Consider the following 16,386-nt stretch of genomic DNA (forward strand, 5'->3'; position numbering starts at 1 on the left):
AAGACTGTCTATGTTGTTCATAGTCTTTTAACCCTCACTGTTTAGTGTTTTTTCTTTTATAATGTCACCTGAAGAAGGCTGTTACAGGCCGAAACTAGTAGTGTGTTTATATTAAAACCTTTTTAATTAAATCTCGGTTCTAGTCATTCGATTTTTTTTCATAAAACTATGTATGTTAACCGAGTCAATGATCATTCTGTTATATATATATATATATATATATATATATATATATATATATATATATATATATATATAGAGAGAGAGAGAGAGAGAGAGAGAGAGAGAGAGAGAGAGATTGAGAGAGAGAGATTGGTGTAAAATAGCATACATAATACGGGTTGATAACAGCGGTATTCTTTGTCACCATGTGTTTGTTAACGGGAGATCATGTTGTAGTTATATACTACAACAAGCAGACAAATGTCTTGGATTAGGGAGATGCTTATACAGTGGTATATATATACTTAGATTTAACAAAAGCTTTTCAGAGACACGACAAGCTGTTAAATAAACTGAAAGAAGTGGGACTAGATAACAGACTAGTGAGCCGTATCGGTGATTGCTCTCAGATAGGTAACAGAAAGTTGTATATCGGGTGCAGTGTCCCGAAGTGGGAGGATCAATAATGGTGTGCCATAGGGGTCTGTATTGAGGCTATTGTTCAATTTCTAAAGTAATGATATTGGGATGGATTTATCTGGTAATATGCAGCTGTTTGCAGATTATACAACATTGAGGAGAGCAGTGCAGATTCAAGCAGTTGTTATGGCCTTACAGGACTTCAATAGATTGAATAAATGGGAAGGTAAGGGGAACTGTCAGTTCAATGTTTCATACTGTAAGGTTTTGAAATTTGGTAAGCAACGATGGGATGAAAATTATACACTCGGTGGGGAAACTTTAAAGGAGGTGAGAGATCTGGGAATGATGTTGGATGAGGACCTGAAGTTCATTGGCAGTATTGTACAAGTTGTGACTAACTTATATGTCTCAGTCATATCACGAGGCATTGCTTCGTGATATGATTGAGACCTCGTATAAGTTAGTCAGGGGTTGTTATCAGCTTGACATGGGAGAGTTTTTCATAGAATGGGAGAAGAAGCATAGAACAAGAGACCATCCCTGGAAACTGTATAAGGCAGTGAATAGAGGTGTGAGGGGAAGGTTCTTTACATGAAGAGTGGAGTGCCTGAGTGCGTTGTGAATGTAGACACATTGAATCAGTTTAAGGCATGGTTGGATAAGCTTGTGCGTCATTGTATGCACGTCCAATGATGAGTCTCTAACTACATGGAGGTTAAATGTTAATAAATAAATAATGTGTGTTGTTCACTCTGTTGTACACACTTTCCTTAACCTATTTCCAGAGAGGGCTATTTGTCATCATGCAATTTTTCTTTATAAAGCCTGAAACATTATTCTGGTAAAAATAAATAAATATAATATAATATAATATAAAAAATATAATAATAATAATAATAATAATAATAATAATAATAATAAATTAATAAATCGATTAACATCTTTTATTCCCTATAGGGAGTAGGCGACGTCTCGTTAGCCGTTTGTTACTTTTGGAGACAGAAGTGAGTAGTTCATCTGAATTTTAACAGAATATATATTTTTAGATTATATATATATATATTATTTTTAAGATTCAAAATTTTACCCTAGCGATTTCGATATTCCTAAGATCAAAAGTTTTATCTTTGCTCGATTAGTTTGTTATACGAAGATGTATTGATTCGTGTGTAATCATGAAAAGAGTTTTGTGCGATTTTTAGGCTGAGGGACGCATTGCCCAAATAAACATTACAGTTAGTTTCTATTCATATGGTAATAGCATGGAATATACAGAAGTTACTGGTACGAATGACAACGGTGAATTACCTATGCTATATTTTGCATATGGAAGTAACCTTCTGACTCAGCGTATGCATATAAATAACCCAACAGCACAATTTAAATCGATAGCTAAATTAAAAGTAAGTTATTTTCTTCTTCATCCCAGATTCATCACTCACGATGATTATGATATTCAGTGAATGTGCCACTGAAATAACTTAATGCATGTAATAAAGTATATTATTATTGAATGGGCACCTACATAGAGACCTAAGACTCATTGTGGGATACATAACTCAACGCATTATCTACCATACCTCCTTGAAATGATTAACAAACAAAAGCGCTCACAATTGACCCCGACAACCCATTCTATTCATTCACTCTCCAAGCGAAAAATCTAGCCCTTGCTGACTACACTCTTACCTACCCTCCAGGGATGACCTCTTGTTCTGCCTCCACTAGCCAAGTGCTGAAACATTTCCCCTGCATCAGTCCTATAAAATCCTTTAAGTACTGGAACTTTTACAATCCAACCTACAATTTATCCTCATAGGGAGTATTCTACAGGCCACTCACCACCTTGGTCACTCACCTCTTGTTTCTCTCCACCACTTCCTCATCCCCAAGAAACCCATGGTACCAGACTTGAGCACAGTAATCCAAATGTTAGCATATCAAAGCCTTATAAAGATGAATGATAACTCCCTTATCTCTGCTTGTTAGTGTGTTCTTCAATAACCAAGTAATCCTGTGAGCTACCATGGCTACTTTAACAATATACCCTCTAAATGTTTAACAGAGACATACACATTAGACATAATTTTTGATTAACAACTTCACATATGTAATAGAAATAAATAACTGAATTATATTTAGTTTTCTCTTACACGTGTGAAGCCATTATTCAAAATTATATTATGCCCTCTAAACTTCAGCTGTCTATCTATTACTATTATAATCTCCATATTCCTGGCTTCATCAATTTTTCAACATTAAATTGACACCCATTTTGTTTTGCCTATACTGTCAGCCTATTTAAGTCTTCCTGCAAGCTCTCTGCATCCCTACCCAAGTTTGCATCATCAGCAAACAACTGAATATCTCATGAAATTATTTCCTATATCATTTATGTACAAACAGCAGTGGTTGAAGTTAGCCCTGCGAGACACCACTAGTTACCAGCCTTCAGGATGCTGCTCCTCCATATGCTACCTTTTAGTATATGTCCATCAACCACTCTTTTATCCATATCACCAGTTTCATATCCATGTTGATTTGTTGCAATTTGTGCACCATGTGGTATCGTGTCAAACACCTTTGAAAAATCTAGCAGTATCATTGTGTAGCCATTCTCTATCCAACGCAGTTAGTCTCTTATCTTATAAAAAGTGAGTAGATTACTAAGACATGACCGATCCTTCACAAAGCGCCATGCTGCCTCTTATAAAGTATCACGTTCTGATCCACCCATTCCTAAATTCTCTTTTTGACAAACATTTTCAGTACTTTTACCATCTCTCCTAAGATACTGATTGATTTATAATTTGATGCCACAGACTTAGATCTTTTTTTATTCAAAAGAATTATTTTGCAAGAGAGCTTGCAGGATGACTCTTGGGACTTAGCTGAGACTTAAATAGCCTAGTCAAAGGTATCACCAGGTCCCCTGTAAATTCTCATAACATGCGAGATGATATCCCATCCAATACCACAACTGTATTTGCATTCAGATTCTGCAATATAATCAGTTTAAAAATTTATTATAGTTAACCACATCATTACACAAGTTTGAGAGATTTTCTTCCTCTCTCACCTCCTACTCTTTATAATTCCTTCTAGATTAATCTGATAAAGTCCTTACCCCACTCAAAAACTTAAACATCTCTATCATATCACGTCTTTTCTACCTATCCACCAAAACATAAGGTATAACCTTATATCTTATATAAGGTTTCCTTGCTCCCATTTAGTAACATTCATTTGTTATTAACTTTTACTGGTCTCTAAACACCGATAAGCATTCTAATCTCTTCACATTCCTTTCCCTCACTCTTGACCATCTACAATCCATCTATCCAAATAATGAGGTCATCTTCCTGGATGACCTCAGTGGCTACAATTTCAACAGGCTTCCCTATTCTAATGCCACTGACCAAGCTAGGTGAAAAGCAGGTCTTTGTCATAAGTAATGACCTAACATAGATCATATATCTAGCTGCTGAAATTCCTGATAACCTGTAGGTAGTTTTCAGTATTGAGACCACATATTAATATAAAGAGTTTATTAAAAATAAACAATTAAAAAATCCAGCAAGTTTTGTGTGTTGTAAGACTTGCATCATCAGGGGCAATGGTACATAAAAGTTTTACACAACAAAAGCTTATTGACAATTAATTACACATATTAGATGTTTTTAATAACTTCACAACTGTCAAATTATTGAGAAACCACAATACAAATAATATATTTATTATAATAAATTTAGTTTAATCCTTTATCCAAGTGTGAGCAAACAAAGTTTGCGCCTGAAAGTATCTTCAGGACTGGGGTAAGGTGGTACACACCAGGGCAACTCGTTGCAAAGGTGGAGCAAGCTACCAATACTCCTGTCTCAGTATCTCCTATAATGCAAAACACATCTCCTTACGGATATGTCTAATGTTCTGCATTAAGGGAAGGGCCACTACCCAGACTAGCTTCGACCTTTATTGAGGTCTCTTCAGTGGGAGCCAGGCCCAAGTTGAGATACCAGGCAGAAGCATTCACAGGTCATCTCTACCTATGTTGTTTGCTCCTACCTTTGTTCTCTACCTTTGTTTGCTCACACTTGGATAAAGGATTCAACTAAATTTATTATACTCTAACCAAGTGAAAAATAAACTTTCAACATCTTTCTCTAAATCCAGAGTAATTTATTAAAAATGGGTGGCACACCATTTGGCAACTCCTATAGGTAGAGATGACCTGTGAATGCTTCTGCCTGGTATCTCAACTTGTCTCAATTTGGGCCTGGCTCCCACTGAAGAGACCTCAATAAAGGTCGAAACTAGTCTGGGTAGTGGCCCTTCCCTTAATGCAGAACATTAGACATATCCGTAAGGAGATGTGTTTTGCATTATAGGAGATTTTGCATTATAGGAGATACTGAGACAGGAGTATTGGTAGCTTGCTCCACCTTTGCAACGAGTTGCCCTGGTGTGTACCACCTTACCCCAGTCCTGAAGATACTTTCAGGCGCAAACTTTGTTTGCTCACACTTGGATAAAGGATTAAACTAAATTTATTATACTCTAACCAAGTGAAAAATAAACTTTCAACAAAATATATTTATTACTGTATGCGTGCTGGAACATTGTTAGTTGTCATGTTCCATGGTTCACGTGCGCTATATCCTAGGTCCGTGGCAGTTAAATTTTTGATGAAAGCAGACCACACGATGTAAAATTAAGCCTTGATTTTTATTGCACTGTGTAGGGATCCTAAGCATTTGTGCAGCTTCTTTAAATTTTCTTGTGAAACAATTATTATCAATGTATGACATGTTTGTTATACAATGATAATAATTGAAAAAAAAAACAACAGGTGTCTATGCGATTCATTGCTCTTATGGCATTTGTTATGTAGGCCAGGCGGGAAGGTTGGGAGAGATCTGCATGTAAAAGATGCTGAAATGTCATCATCAATGAGTAGTTAGGCTCATTGATGATCCTTCTCTTACAGATTCACTTCAACCATTATCTCACAGACAGTGTTTCTGCATTGTATCTGGTCTACAGATACCATGGCAATTGTTCCAGTGAATTGACAACTACCATTCCTTCACTTTCAGTTACACCTGTTAATACAAGAGCAGCTGCTACCTAGCATCTCTTTACTGTGCAGTTGCAAACACACTGAACCTGCTTCACCTCTTCCTCTTTTATTCTGTTCACCTCTCTCCCCTGGAAGAGCCCTCCTGTATTCCCAAACAATTACAACTTGCAGCTCTTAAAAAAAAAAAAATCAATAAACTTTTATCTCAGTCCTCATCTGCACCTCCACACATGGCACTAATGTGCTTATAGGTCTCTTGACTTCTCATTTTTGAGGACATAGATTCTAACGAGGAACGAATTGTAGCCACAAGGCAAGGAATAAAAAAATCATTAGCTTGCTATGAAGATATTTTGCGTGACAAGAAAAAGACATTATGCCGTCAGACGAATCTATTAGATTTTATGAAACCATCGATATTGAAATAACTTTCTTTTTTAATGTACGAAAAACTACAATTATGGTTATATTTTTTTAAAAATATTGGAGTTTTTGTAAACCTTCGGTCTTAATTGTATGTTTGTATATATAAATTACATGCAAAATTATACCCCGAGTTATGCGAATTCGACTTGCACGCTTTTTTTTTGTTGGTCTCGCTACCAAGTAACCTTCGGGGTATGACTGTATTAATATAATAAAAATATTCTTTATATTATTTTTTTTTTTGAGTTGTCATAATCATTATGCTATTATTTTATATGTCTTGTAATGACTTAGAATAAACAATTTTTGTTATTAATTTTCCAATTTATTGATACTCATTTTTTCACTTCCCTTCGATTCTAATTAGTGCAGGTTTTTTTACTTGAAAATTTTTTGCGGCCCACTTGAGATACACTTTTATAGCTAATGGGCTGCAGTCCAATTGAGTTTGAGACTCCTGATCTACACCAATGCCATCTACTGCCACTACCACTAGTATTTTTGTCTGTAAATTGCATGTATTCTCAAGGCCGATTTTTCTGTCTTCTTCTTCTTTGGTGCATCAATCCGAAAATTGGTAAATATAGCAGCACATCACAACATCCTGTCTTGTGACTTCCTTTTTATCTCTTCATAACTGTTAGTGCCAGTTAGCATCATTATGTTATTTATATATGAAATTCTTGGTCTGCCTCGTGGCCTCTTTCCTTCTACAGTCCCTCCATTATTTCTGTAATCAGTCCCCCATGCCTCAAATGGTATCCAATTAGGCTTTTTCTTCTCTTATTGATGTGTTTCATTAATGACCGCTCCTCATGAACTATATTCAGAATTTCTTCATTACTTTTCTTTTCTGTCCAACTAATTTTCATCATCTTTCTCCAGCACCAAATTTCAAATGCTTCCAACTTTTTCATGTCTTGGTTTGTTAGAGTTCAGGCCTCACAACCATATAATGCAATGCTCCATATGTATGTTTTCACTAGCCTTTTTTTGAGCTGGATGCTAAGTCCTTTAGTGGTAAAAATGTTTCTTCTGTTATAGAATGCTTTTTTGGCTAGGATTATTCGTGCTTTAATATCTGATTGGTTTCTTCCATCTTCTGTGATAAGACTTCCAAGATATTTAAAAGAGGATACCTGTTGTAGTAGGTTATTATTCATTTCCAGGTTTATTTTCATTGGATTTGCTTTAATAATTTTGTTTTCTTATAATTAATTTTTAGGCTGTATTGTGTGAAGATTTCTTCTATCTTGTTAGGGTGGCTTTCAGTTTGTTTTTGTTATCAGCTAAAACTGCTATATCATCTGCAAACCATAGCCAGTTAATATCAATTCCATTTATCTTAGTTCCGGTTTCTATTAGTTCTTTCAGTTTATTTATTGCATCTTCAATGTACAGATTAAACAATATGGGTGAAAGAGAGCACCCCTGTCTTACACCTCTACGTATTTTTGCTATTGCGGTTTTTGTTGTATTGCCGGCTGCTTCTATTAGGGCTTCTTGATGCTTGTAAAGATTAAATATGAGCCTTCTATCTCTCTATCTACCTTTATTGTTTTTAGGAGGTGAAACATTTGATTCCAGTCAATACTATCAAAGGCTTTCTCTTTATTGTTTTTAGGAGGTAAAACATTTGATTCCAGTCAATACTATCAAAGGCTTTCTCTTTATTGTTTTTAGGAGGTAAAACATTTGATTCCAGTCAATACTATCAAAGGCTTTCTCCAAGTCAAGAAAGACTATCAGAGTATTTTGATTCTTCTCCAATCTTCTTTCAATAACTGTTCTTAGAGCTAGATTGCTTCTCTTGTCCCCTGCTGTTTCCTGATTCCAAACTGGTCGTTGCCAACATATATCAAAAATAAACAGGGGAACATACTTATAGATTAGGAAGAAATTTCAGAAAGATGGAAGGAGTACTTAGAAGATCTGTATAGTGGAAAAGATCTGGATGCCAAGGCTATAGAAGATGAAACAAGACTTGATATGGAAGAAATTGGTCCAACTATATTAAAAGATGAATTTGAATGGGCACTGAATGAATTGTCAGCCAACAAGGCACCAGGCACTGATAACATCCCCTCAGAATTAATAAAATACTCAGGAAACATAACTAAGTCATACCTTTTCAAGATCATAAAGGATATTTATGAAACAGGGATCATCCCCAAAGATTTTACACAATGCTCTATCATACCCATTCCTAAAGTAAATAATGCAAACAAGTGTGAAAATCATCGAACACTTAATATCACATGCTTCGAAAATACTACTCAAGATTTTTCTGTATGCGGGATGAAAAACCTGAGTTTCCGGAAGAAAAACCATGCTACCTTCAATTGAAAAAAAAAAAAAAAAACACATAAAGATTCCTCTCATCATGACAAGAATCGAACTTAGGCCTTTTTCAATCAGAGAGCACAACTTAACTGTCATTCTTCTAATTGCACTATGGAGGTGCCTTATATTGTGGGTAGGCCAGGAATGACTTTAATGAGTTTGTATATTAGACCCCTCCTCCTAACATAAGCTGTTATGTGATTGATGAATTCTGTAGATGTTTTCAGCTATTTTGGAAAGCCTGCGTCTGTACATTATGTCAGTGAAAGGACATTACAACAGCAACAGTTCGGCTTAAAACCTGCCTGATCTGTAGGTATTTTATTCATAATAGTATGGTTAATTCTTTTAAAAATAAGCCCTTCTAGGAGTTTATATGTACTGCTAAGTACTGCATAGGTCTGTAGTTCTGTGATTGATCCTTTTGCTTACCAGGTTTTAGTAGAGTGATGGTCGTTGTTTTCAGAATATCAGAAAACAATTGTGCAAGCTACTTTGTACAAAATTCCATATGAATGCCATCAAATTCTGGAGCCGTCCCAGTTTTTACATTTCTCAGTGCTAAATCAATGTCCTCATGGAGAAATATCTTGAAAATTCTGATCCCAAGGGTGGGTTGATTTAAGTTGCAGTTCCCATTCATAGATCTGGAAATATTTATATGATTGGCAATTAGATTCGGTGTAATTTCAAGTTCTTTCTTAAATCTGCTAATTTCAATAAAGTTCCATAAAAGGCTCCATGCCTTTTCTATTTGAATGCTTGTCAAGGCTTTCTACAGTCTCCAACCATCTCTGTCTTTTTGAAAAGGTATGTGGCAACCTCAGAATTACTGCTCATAAGGAATTCATTGTATGTCAAGTTGCTTCATTCCAGCCAGGGATGTGATTCATTTGGTATTCTCTAGGAATGTATTTTATGGTTGTTGATATAACCATTCCAACAAAATAGTTGTAGGTTTTGTGGATAGGAAATATAAAACAGGTACATGTATGTATGTCTGGTAAAGTTTTCCTAATTGGCTCTCTGTTTTATATGGGGCAGGAAATGGATAAGAGGAAAAATAGCAATACTGGTCTCCAGTATTACAGGTCTGTATTGATAATGCAGAAAGTTGGAAACTTCCTCATTATCAACTTAGGCTGACGAACATAATCTTCAGTTAATCTTTAAAAGCATTCAAGATTAATTGGGTATTATGTTTTTCAGCCCAATTGACTAAAGTGATACCACAGTCATCATTACTAGAATATTTCCATACTTATGATGGCTGTCGAAGTCTCCCATATATATCAGTGGGTTATCTGTTGTTAAAAGGACCTGGTGTCCTTTTAACAACAGATCACCCAACATACCAGTCCTTTTTAACGAGTGATATGATAGACTTTGTGTTTACTAGTATTGACTTCCCAATACTAGTGAACTGAAAACACAATGAATCTTCTGATTCCATGGAGTCAAGAAAATAATTTTTTTTTTTTTAATGTGATGCCTGCCCATGAAAGCTTGATGTATAGTACCTTATACTGTGTGTGGGCTAAATAATTTTTCTGTTTTTATTAAATTTATGTTTTTTTTTTTAAATATTTATTTTGCTTTTATATTATATAATACTTAATATTTAATTATTTTATTTATTTGTTTGTTATTTTTCATGTGGTTCCCACCATTAAAGTTTATTTTCTAAATTTCTAGTATATATACTATGGATGAGCAAGGGATTTTTTCTCATTTTATTAATTTTATATTTTTTTGCATTTTTATTTTTTTTATGTAGTGTGTAAACCCTGCTCTAGAGACCAAACATGGAACTTCTTTTGAGATACTTCTGGTCCCCAATAAGCAAGGCAGTGGTCTCACACCTGGTGATGAAATTCACAGACTGTGCCTATGACAGAATTCAAACCCGAGCCTGTTGATTGGTGAGCAGATATTCTAACCACTCAGCCAACCAGGCCAGCAATTTATAATTATTTAAACTTATTATTTATTTGTATTTATTATTTCTTAAAATATTTATTTATTAATATTTAACACACTTATATATTATTTAATGTTTCAATATTTAATACTTACTTAATAATACTTTAATATTTACTTATATTTATTTATTTATTATTTTTATTTTTTTTTGGCGGGGGGGATTTGCTTGTTTGCTTACTTGGGAAAAAAAGGATTAAAACCAAGTATATAAAATTTCTTGGTATTGTTAACATATAATACACCCAAGGTAAAAAACTTTATATATATATATATATATATATATATATATATCAGAGATGAAAAAAAACTTTCAACATCTCTGATCCAGAGATGCTGAAAGTAATACACATCCCAAAGCAATCATAAAGAAATAAAAGTTATCAATGATAACTTTTATTTATTAAAACTGATGACATTTATTAATAATCATCATTGGGTTTGCTTACTTCCTGAGGAGTGGAGAGGTTCCACTTGGTGGTGGATCTTTGCCCATTGCTGAGTTTTCTGTCCTGGAATGATTCAGTGATGAGTTTAGTAGTGATCCTTTTAGGGTTGCTCAGTGAGATTTAGAGTGGTCCTGTAGATCATTTAGAGTTTTTGAAGAGGTATCCCTGCACTTTAACATAACCTCAGTAAAGGTAGAAACTGGTCTGTGTATGGCCCTTCCGGTATAGCATTAAGCACACCCTAAAGGATGTGTGTGTTTTGCATTGAGGAATGCTATGGCAATTGATGTGAAATCATTAACCTCTGTATAGAAGTAGCCCACTCGTGAAGATACTAAACATGAAAACTTTGTTTGCTTACACTTGAACAAAGGATTAAACCAAAAATATAATTTCTTGGCATCTTTGGTTTATAATCTCAGGTGGTATGATCACTTAAACAGAATGGCAGAGGAAAGAATGAGAAAACATGTATTTGATGGCAGGAAAAAGACCCAGAGTAAGACCATGATATAGATGAATTGATAGTGAGAAGTGTCTTAGAAGACCAATATATAAGATCTGGCAATATTGGAGTCCTAACTGATTAATTTGGAGGAAAAATGATAAGGATATATACCAGGAATTTAGTGCTGATTAATTTTTTTTTTTTTTTTTTTTTTTTTACGTAATACAAAAACTGTACTCTAGAGCCTAGGCTTGGACCATTTTTAGGCCACTTTAGACCTCCAGTATATGGGGTTGTGGTCTTACACCAGGTGATAAAATTCATCCCCCACCTAAAGTCATAAACATCCACATCTATGCAATGGTGAACTGTAGTGCTGTATTGGTTGAAGAGCAGATATTCTAACTGCTCAGCCAACCATACTGGTTGGCTGAGCAGGTAATCATTAAAAAAAAAAAAAGCTTGCCTGTTTTTACTGTTACTTCAGACTACATGTTAGGGATGCTAGGACAGATGCAACTAATTATATCTTTGGGATGGTGGCTAAGTTGATTAAAGAGGATAGAGGCTCTTGTTTTCTGTGATAGTTTACCTCCAAAAGGATGTAAACCTGCATCCTTTTGGTGAATGGATTAGATAATCTAGATGTTAGTTAATCTGAAACTTTTGCTCTAGAGAAAGACCAAAATGGTACTGCTTTTCAGTCCATTTCAGCTCTCCAGTAAGCAGGGTTGGTGGTTTCAGGCTTGGTGATGAAATTCAACTGCCATTTAAAAATGTTCACAAACATCTATACTTGCAGTGGGATTTGAATTCACAAATGATTGGTTGCAGAGTGAAGTGCCATTGGTCAACCAAGCTGCAATAAGTGATAGAGATTGGGTTGATAACTTTTATTTCTTTATGATTGCTTTGGGATATGCATTACTTTCAGCATGTTTGGAAATATGTTATAGAGATTATATTTTTTGTGTATTAAATATTTGTTTCTGGTAATAGGGTTATAGACTTACATTTGATGGTCATGCCCAAGCTTGGAGAGGTGCAACAGCAACTGTTATTGAAGACAGCAAAAGTAATGTCTGGGGTGTTTTATGGGAGTTACCTTCTGATCAACTTCATAATCTAGACAGGTAAAAAACGGGAATATTTTAAAATAAAATTTTTAAATAAAATCTGCAGTTAAAACTTAAATTTAATTTCACTGAATGAAAATTCTGTATGTTAGTTTAAACTAGATGTAAACAAGTCTGAATCACTGAAACAAAAAAAAAAATGATCCTTCGCATTTGCTTTCATGCCATTTTCATATATTTTGTATAACTGCTTCCATAAGTTTATTACAATACAAAGATCTAAGTTAGCAGTTGAAGTGAATGGTTTGGTTTTATAGTGCAATATTTAGGCCACTTGTGGAAGTAGCATTGCAGTAATCTCTGAATTATCTGAACTTCCAATGACCAAACCTTTATTCAACTGATCCTTGAAGTGGTTAGTGTGGCAATGGACTTCTGGTACAGCAAAACCATATTATAGTACCTTCAGTTATGTGACTGTCAATTATCTAACAACAAATTGTTTTCCTTCTGTGTGTAAATAATTCAGGGATTACTGTATTAGATATTGGAACTGCTGTCTTGGTAGATGCAGACTTGAATTGTTTTATAGATTTATTCTATATATATATATATATATATAGAATAAATGGAGATAGTGTAAATGGAGAGGAAACAGGAGAATTCCCGGTGGAGAGAGGAGTCAGACAAGGATGCAAGTTATCACCATTATTGTTTAACTTTTATAGTGAACAAATGTTTAGAGAGAGAGGTACTTGAGGATGTAGAAGAAGGAATAAAAATAAACGGAAGAATCATTAATAACTTAAGATATGTGGATGATGTAGTAGTGATGGCAGAAAGTGAAAATGGGTTACAACAAATTATTCAAAGAATTGAAAACTCTTGTAAAGAGTATGGACTAAGAATTAACACAAAAAAGACCAAGATAATGATAATGGGTAGAAAAATAGGAGATAATGTAAAAATAAGATGTAGAGGAAAGATTTTAGAAGAAGTGGAAAGATTTCAATATTTAGGTAGCTGGATCTCAGAGAAAGGAACTTCAGAGTTGGACATTAGAAATAGAATAGGCAAAGCTAAATCGGCATTTATGGAAATGAAGAGAATTTTAATAAACAAGAACACTAAAATAGGCATTAGAATTGGAATAGTTAAAGCAACAGTTTGGAGTATTGCAAGTTATGGAAGTGAGTCATGGACACTAAGAAAGAGAGAGATGGAAAGAATTAATGCATTGGAAATGTGGTGTTAGAGAAAGATGGAAAAGATTAGCTATACAGAAAGAATATCAAATCAAGAAGTTTTAAGACGAGTTGGGATGGAAAGAACACTGTTAAAGAATATTATGCAAAGAAAGACTAGATTTGCAGGACATCTTCTGAGAGGTTCTTCGGGACACCTGACAAGAACTATATTACAAAGGAAAGTTGAGGGGAAGAGAAGATGTGGAAGACCAACTAGAGAGTGGTTTAATGACATCGTGGAATGGACTGGTTTAAGAATGATGGAAGCGACAGACAGAGAGAAATGGAGAAGAGCTGCTCATCTGCTGTAACCCTCTTGCTAGAGGATGCTACCGGACGACGACAATATATATATATATATATATATATATATATAGAATAAATCTATATTTTATTATTATTATTGTTACCCAAGACCCCATGGAGTCAAAGACTCATCTGGGAGGTTCTTTTATCATACACACAGCTCATCATATTGTTCTTTAAACACACTCAAATTCTCTGCAGATACCACACTCTCAGGCAAGGCATTCCAATTATTCACAACTCTGCATGAAAAAAACCTGCTTCTCACTCCCCTACTCACACCCTCTTTATACAGTTTCCAGGGATGACCTCTGGTTCTCCCCTGATCTCCCACTTTTTTCTGTAGAATCTCTCCAGCATTGATCCTATAACAACCCCTTACTAACTTGTCTCTGTCATATCTCCCCTTTTCCTTCTGTCTACCACACTTTGCAAGTTACATCTTCTCAATCTTTCCTCATACTTGACATTCCAGAGGTTAGAAACTACCTTAGTTAGTCGCTTCTGGACCCTTTCCAACATCTCTTCGTCCTTCTGAAAAACAGGTGACCAAATCTGGGCACAATAGTCCATGTGTGGCATAATCAAAGCCTTATACAATGGAACAAGAATCTCCCTACTTCTACAAGTCAGTATCCTCTGTATCATTCCCAGAAGCCTTCGTGTTGTCTTCACAATTTTGGCTGTGTCCCCTAAATTTCAGATCCTTATCCACTATCACCCCCAGATCTCTTATTTCCTCCACCTCTGACAATATATTGTCACCAAGCATAAATTCTGCATCCCATCTTTGTTTTCGGGGTGCTTAAGGGTCAAAGCTGTATGACCGAGAGGAGACCTCCACATACCCTTTAAAGGAATGCGGAGAACTGACCAGGGCTTCTGACCTAATGTCCATTCCTCAAGTTCTCGTGGTGCACCCTGTTGGGTATCTACTTTGATACTGAACGAACGAGGATGGGCTGGCAATTTGGGATTTAGCCGACCAAATTGTATTCTTATTGGTTAAACCAAAATAAAAAATGATGGTACAACATGACAAAATTTCATGCTGGCTGGGGCGTTGCCCGGTTAAACAAGGCCCCCGTTGTTTTCGCCAGGGAACCAGGGTGAACAGCGAAAAGTCAGCTACTGGAACAAATCTGAAAACAAACCCCAACTCAACATCACCCGAGTTAAAGATCGGTACTATCAACGTAAGAAGCCTGAATGGCAAAGAAATGGAGCTAGCTGAGGAATTAGATAAGTACCAGATCGACATAATAGGGGTGACTGAAACAAAAAAGACCAAAACTGGTGAGATCTTTCTGAGCAATAAATACAAAATGTTATATTCAGGCAATGACAATCAAGGAAAAGAAGGAGCAGCCATAGTATTCAATACAAAATACGAGGCTAATCTTCTTGAATGGCAGTCAGTCTCAAGTAGAGTAATGTGGGCAAATATGAGAATGGGGAACTGGACAATTTTTTGACGCTCTAGAAAAAGCAACTGACACAATGAAAAAGGAAAAGTTGGTCCTTGTTGGGGATCTAAATAGCAGAGTAGGAAATGATTGTGAGACATACAAAAATATTTTGGGAAAATTTGGAGAAAAGAGCAAAGCTAATAATAATGGCAAATATCTGTTGGATTTCTGCTCAGGACATGGACTGGTTATTACTAACACCATGTTCCAACAGAAAAATGTGCACAAATTCACATGGAGAGAAGAGGCTAGGAATAAGAAAAATCTCATTGACTATGTTATTGTTGATAGTGATGTTTTCTCCCTGGTGCAGGACACCAGAGTCTACAGAGGATTTGAAATTGGAAGTGATCACTATTTAGTCTTGAGCAGGATAAAATTGAATTTCATATTGAAAGGAATAACATGTAAGAAAGTTTTAAAGCGAATAAAAGTTGAGCAGCCTTCAGATGTGAACTGTAGACTAAAATACAGAAAGATTATTGAAAAGAAAATGAAAGAGTTTGAGAACAGGAATCAAACCTTGGAGATTCAGTGGCAAACTCTGAAGAAAACATTGATTGATTCTGCCAGAGAGGCATGTGGTGAGGTTGTCTGTAAGGATAAAAAAATCAGAACTCCCTGGTGGAAACAATAAGTGAAAGAGGCAGTGAAGGAAAAGAAGAAACCATATCAAAAGTTCCTGGCAAATAAGTCAGCTTTTACTCTTACAGAATACAGAGACAAATGTAAGAAAGCTAAACAGTGTGTAAAACTAGCTAAACAAAAGTCATGGGAGAACTTTGGCAAGAATATAGAAAAAAAATATCAAGAAGGTGGCAAAATATTCTGGAGGTTGTTGAAGAAGCTTAAGAATGGAGGAAAGAGTGCTGTAAAAGGAGTTAGAGATGATAAAGGTGACATGAAAACAGGAGAAAAAGATATCCTTGAAGTATGGAGTAATTACTTTGAAAAACTGCTAAATGAAACAAGCAGTG

General features: G+C 35.3%; 1 protein-coding gene across 1 annotated transcript in view; it reads left to right on the plus strand.

Annotated features, from left to right (window-relative positions):
- The first annotated feature begins 1,809 nt into the window (after positions 1-1,809).
- LOC150096912 (gamma-glutamylcyclotransferase-like) overlaps positions 1,810-16,386 on the plus strand; it is a 36,694-nt gene continuing 22,117 nt past the window's right edge. The window contains exons 1-2 of the mRNA XM_090408278.1: positions 1,810-1,988; positions 12,311-12,444. Of these exons, the coding sequence (XP_090264404.1) occupies positions 1,848-1,988; positions 12,311-12,444 (275 nt within the window). The 5' untranslated portion in view covers positions 1,810-1,847. The remainder of the gene's footprint in view (positions 1,989-12,310; positions 12,445-16,386) is intronic.

The sequence above is a fragment of the Typopeltis vanoorti genome, chromosome 18 (genome assembly GCF_054136105.1).
Source record: "Typopeltis vanoorti isolate ZY-2024b chromosome 18, IOZ_Tvanoo_1.0, whole genome shotgun sequence".
Lineage (NCBI taxonomy): Eukaryota > Metazoa > Arthropoda > Arachnida > Uropygi > Thelyphonidae > Typopeltis > Typopeltis vanoorti.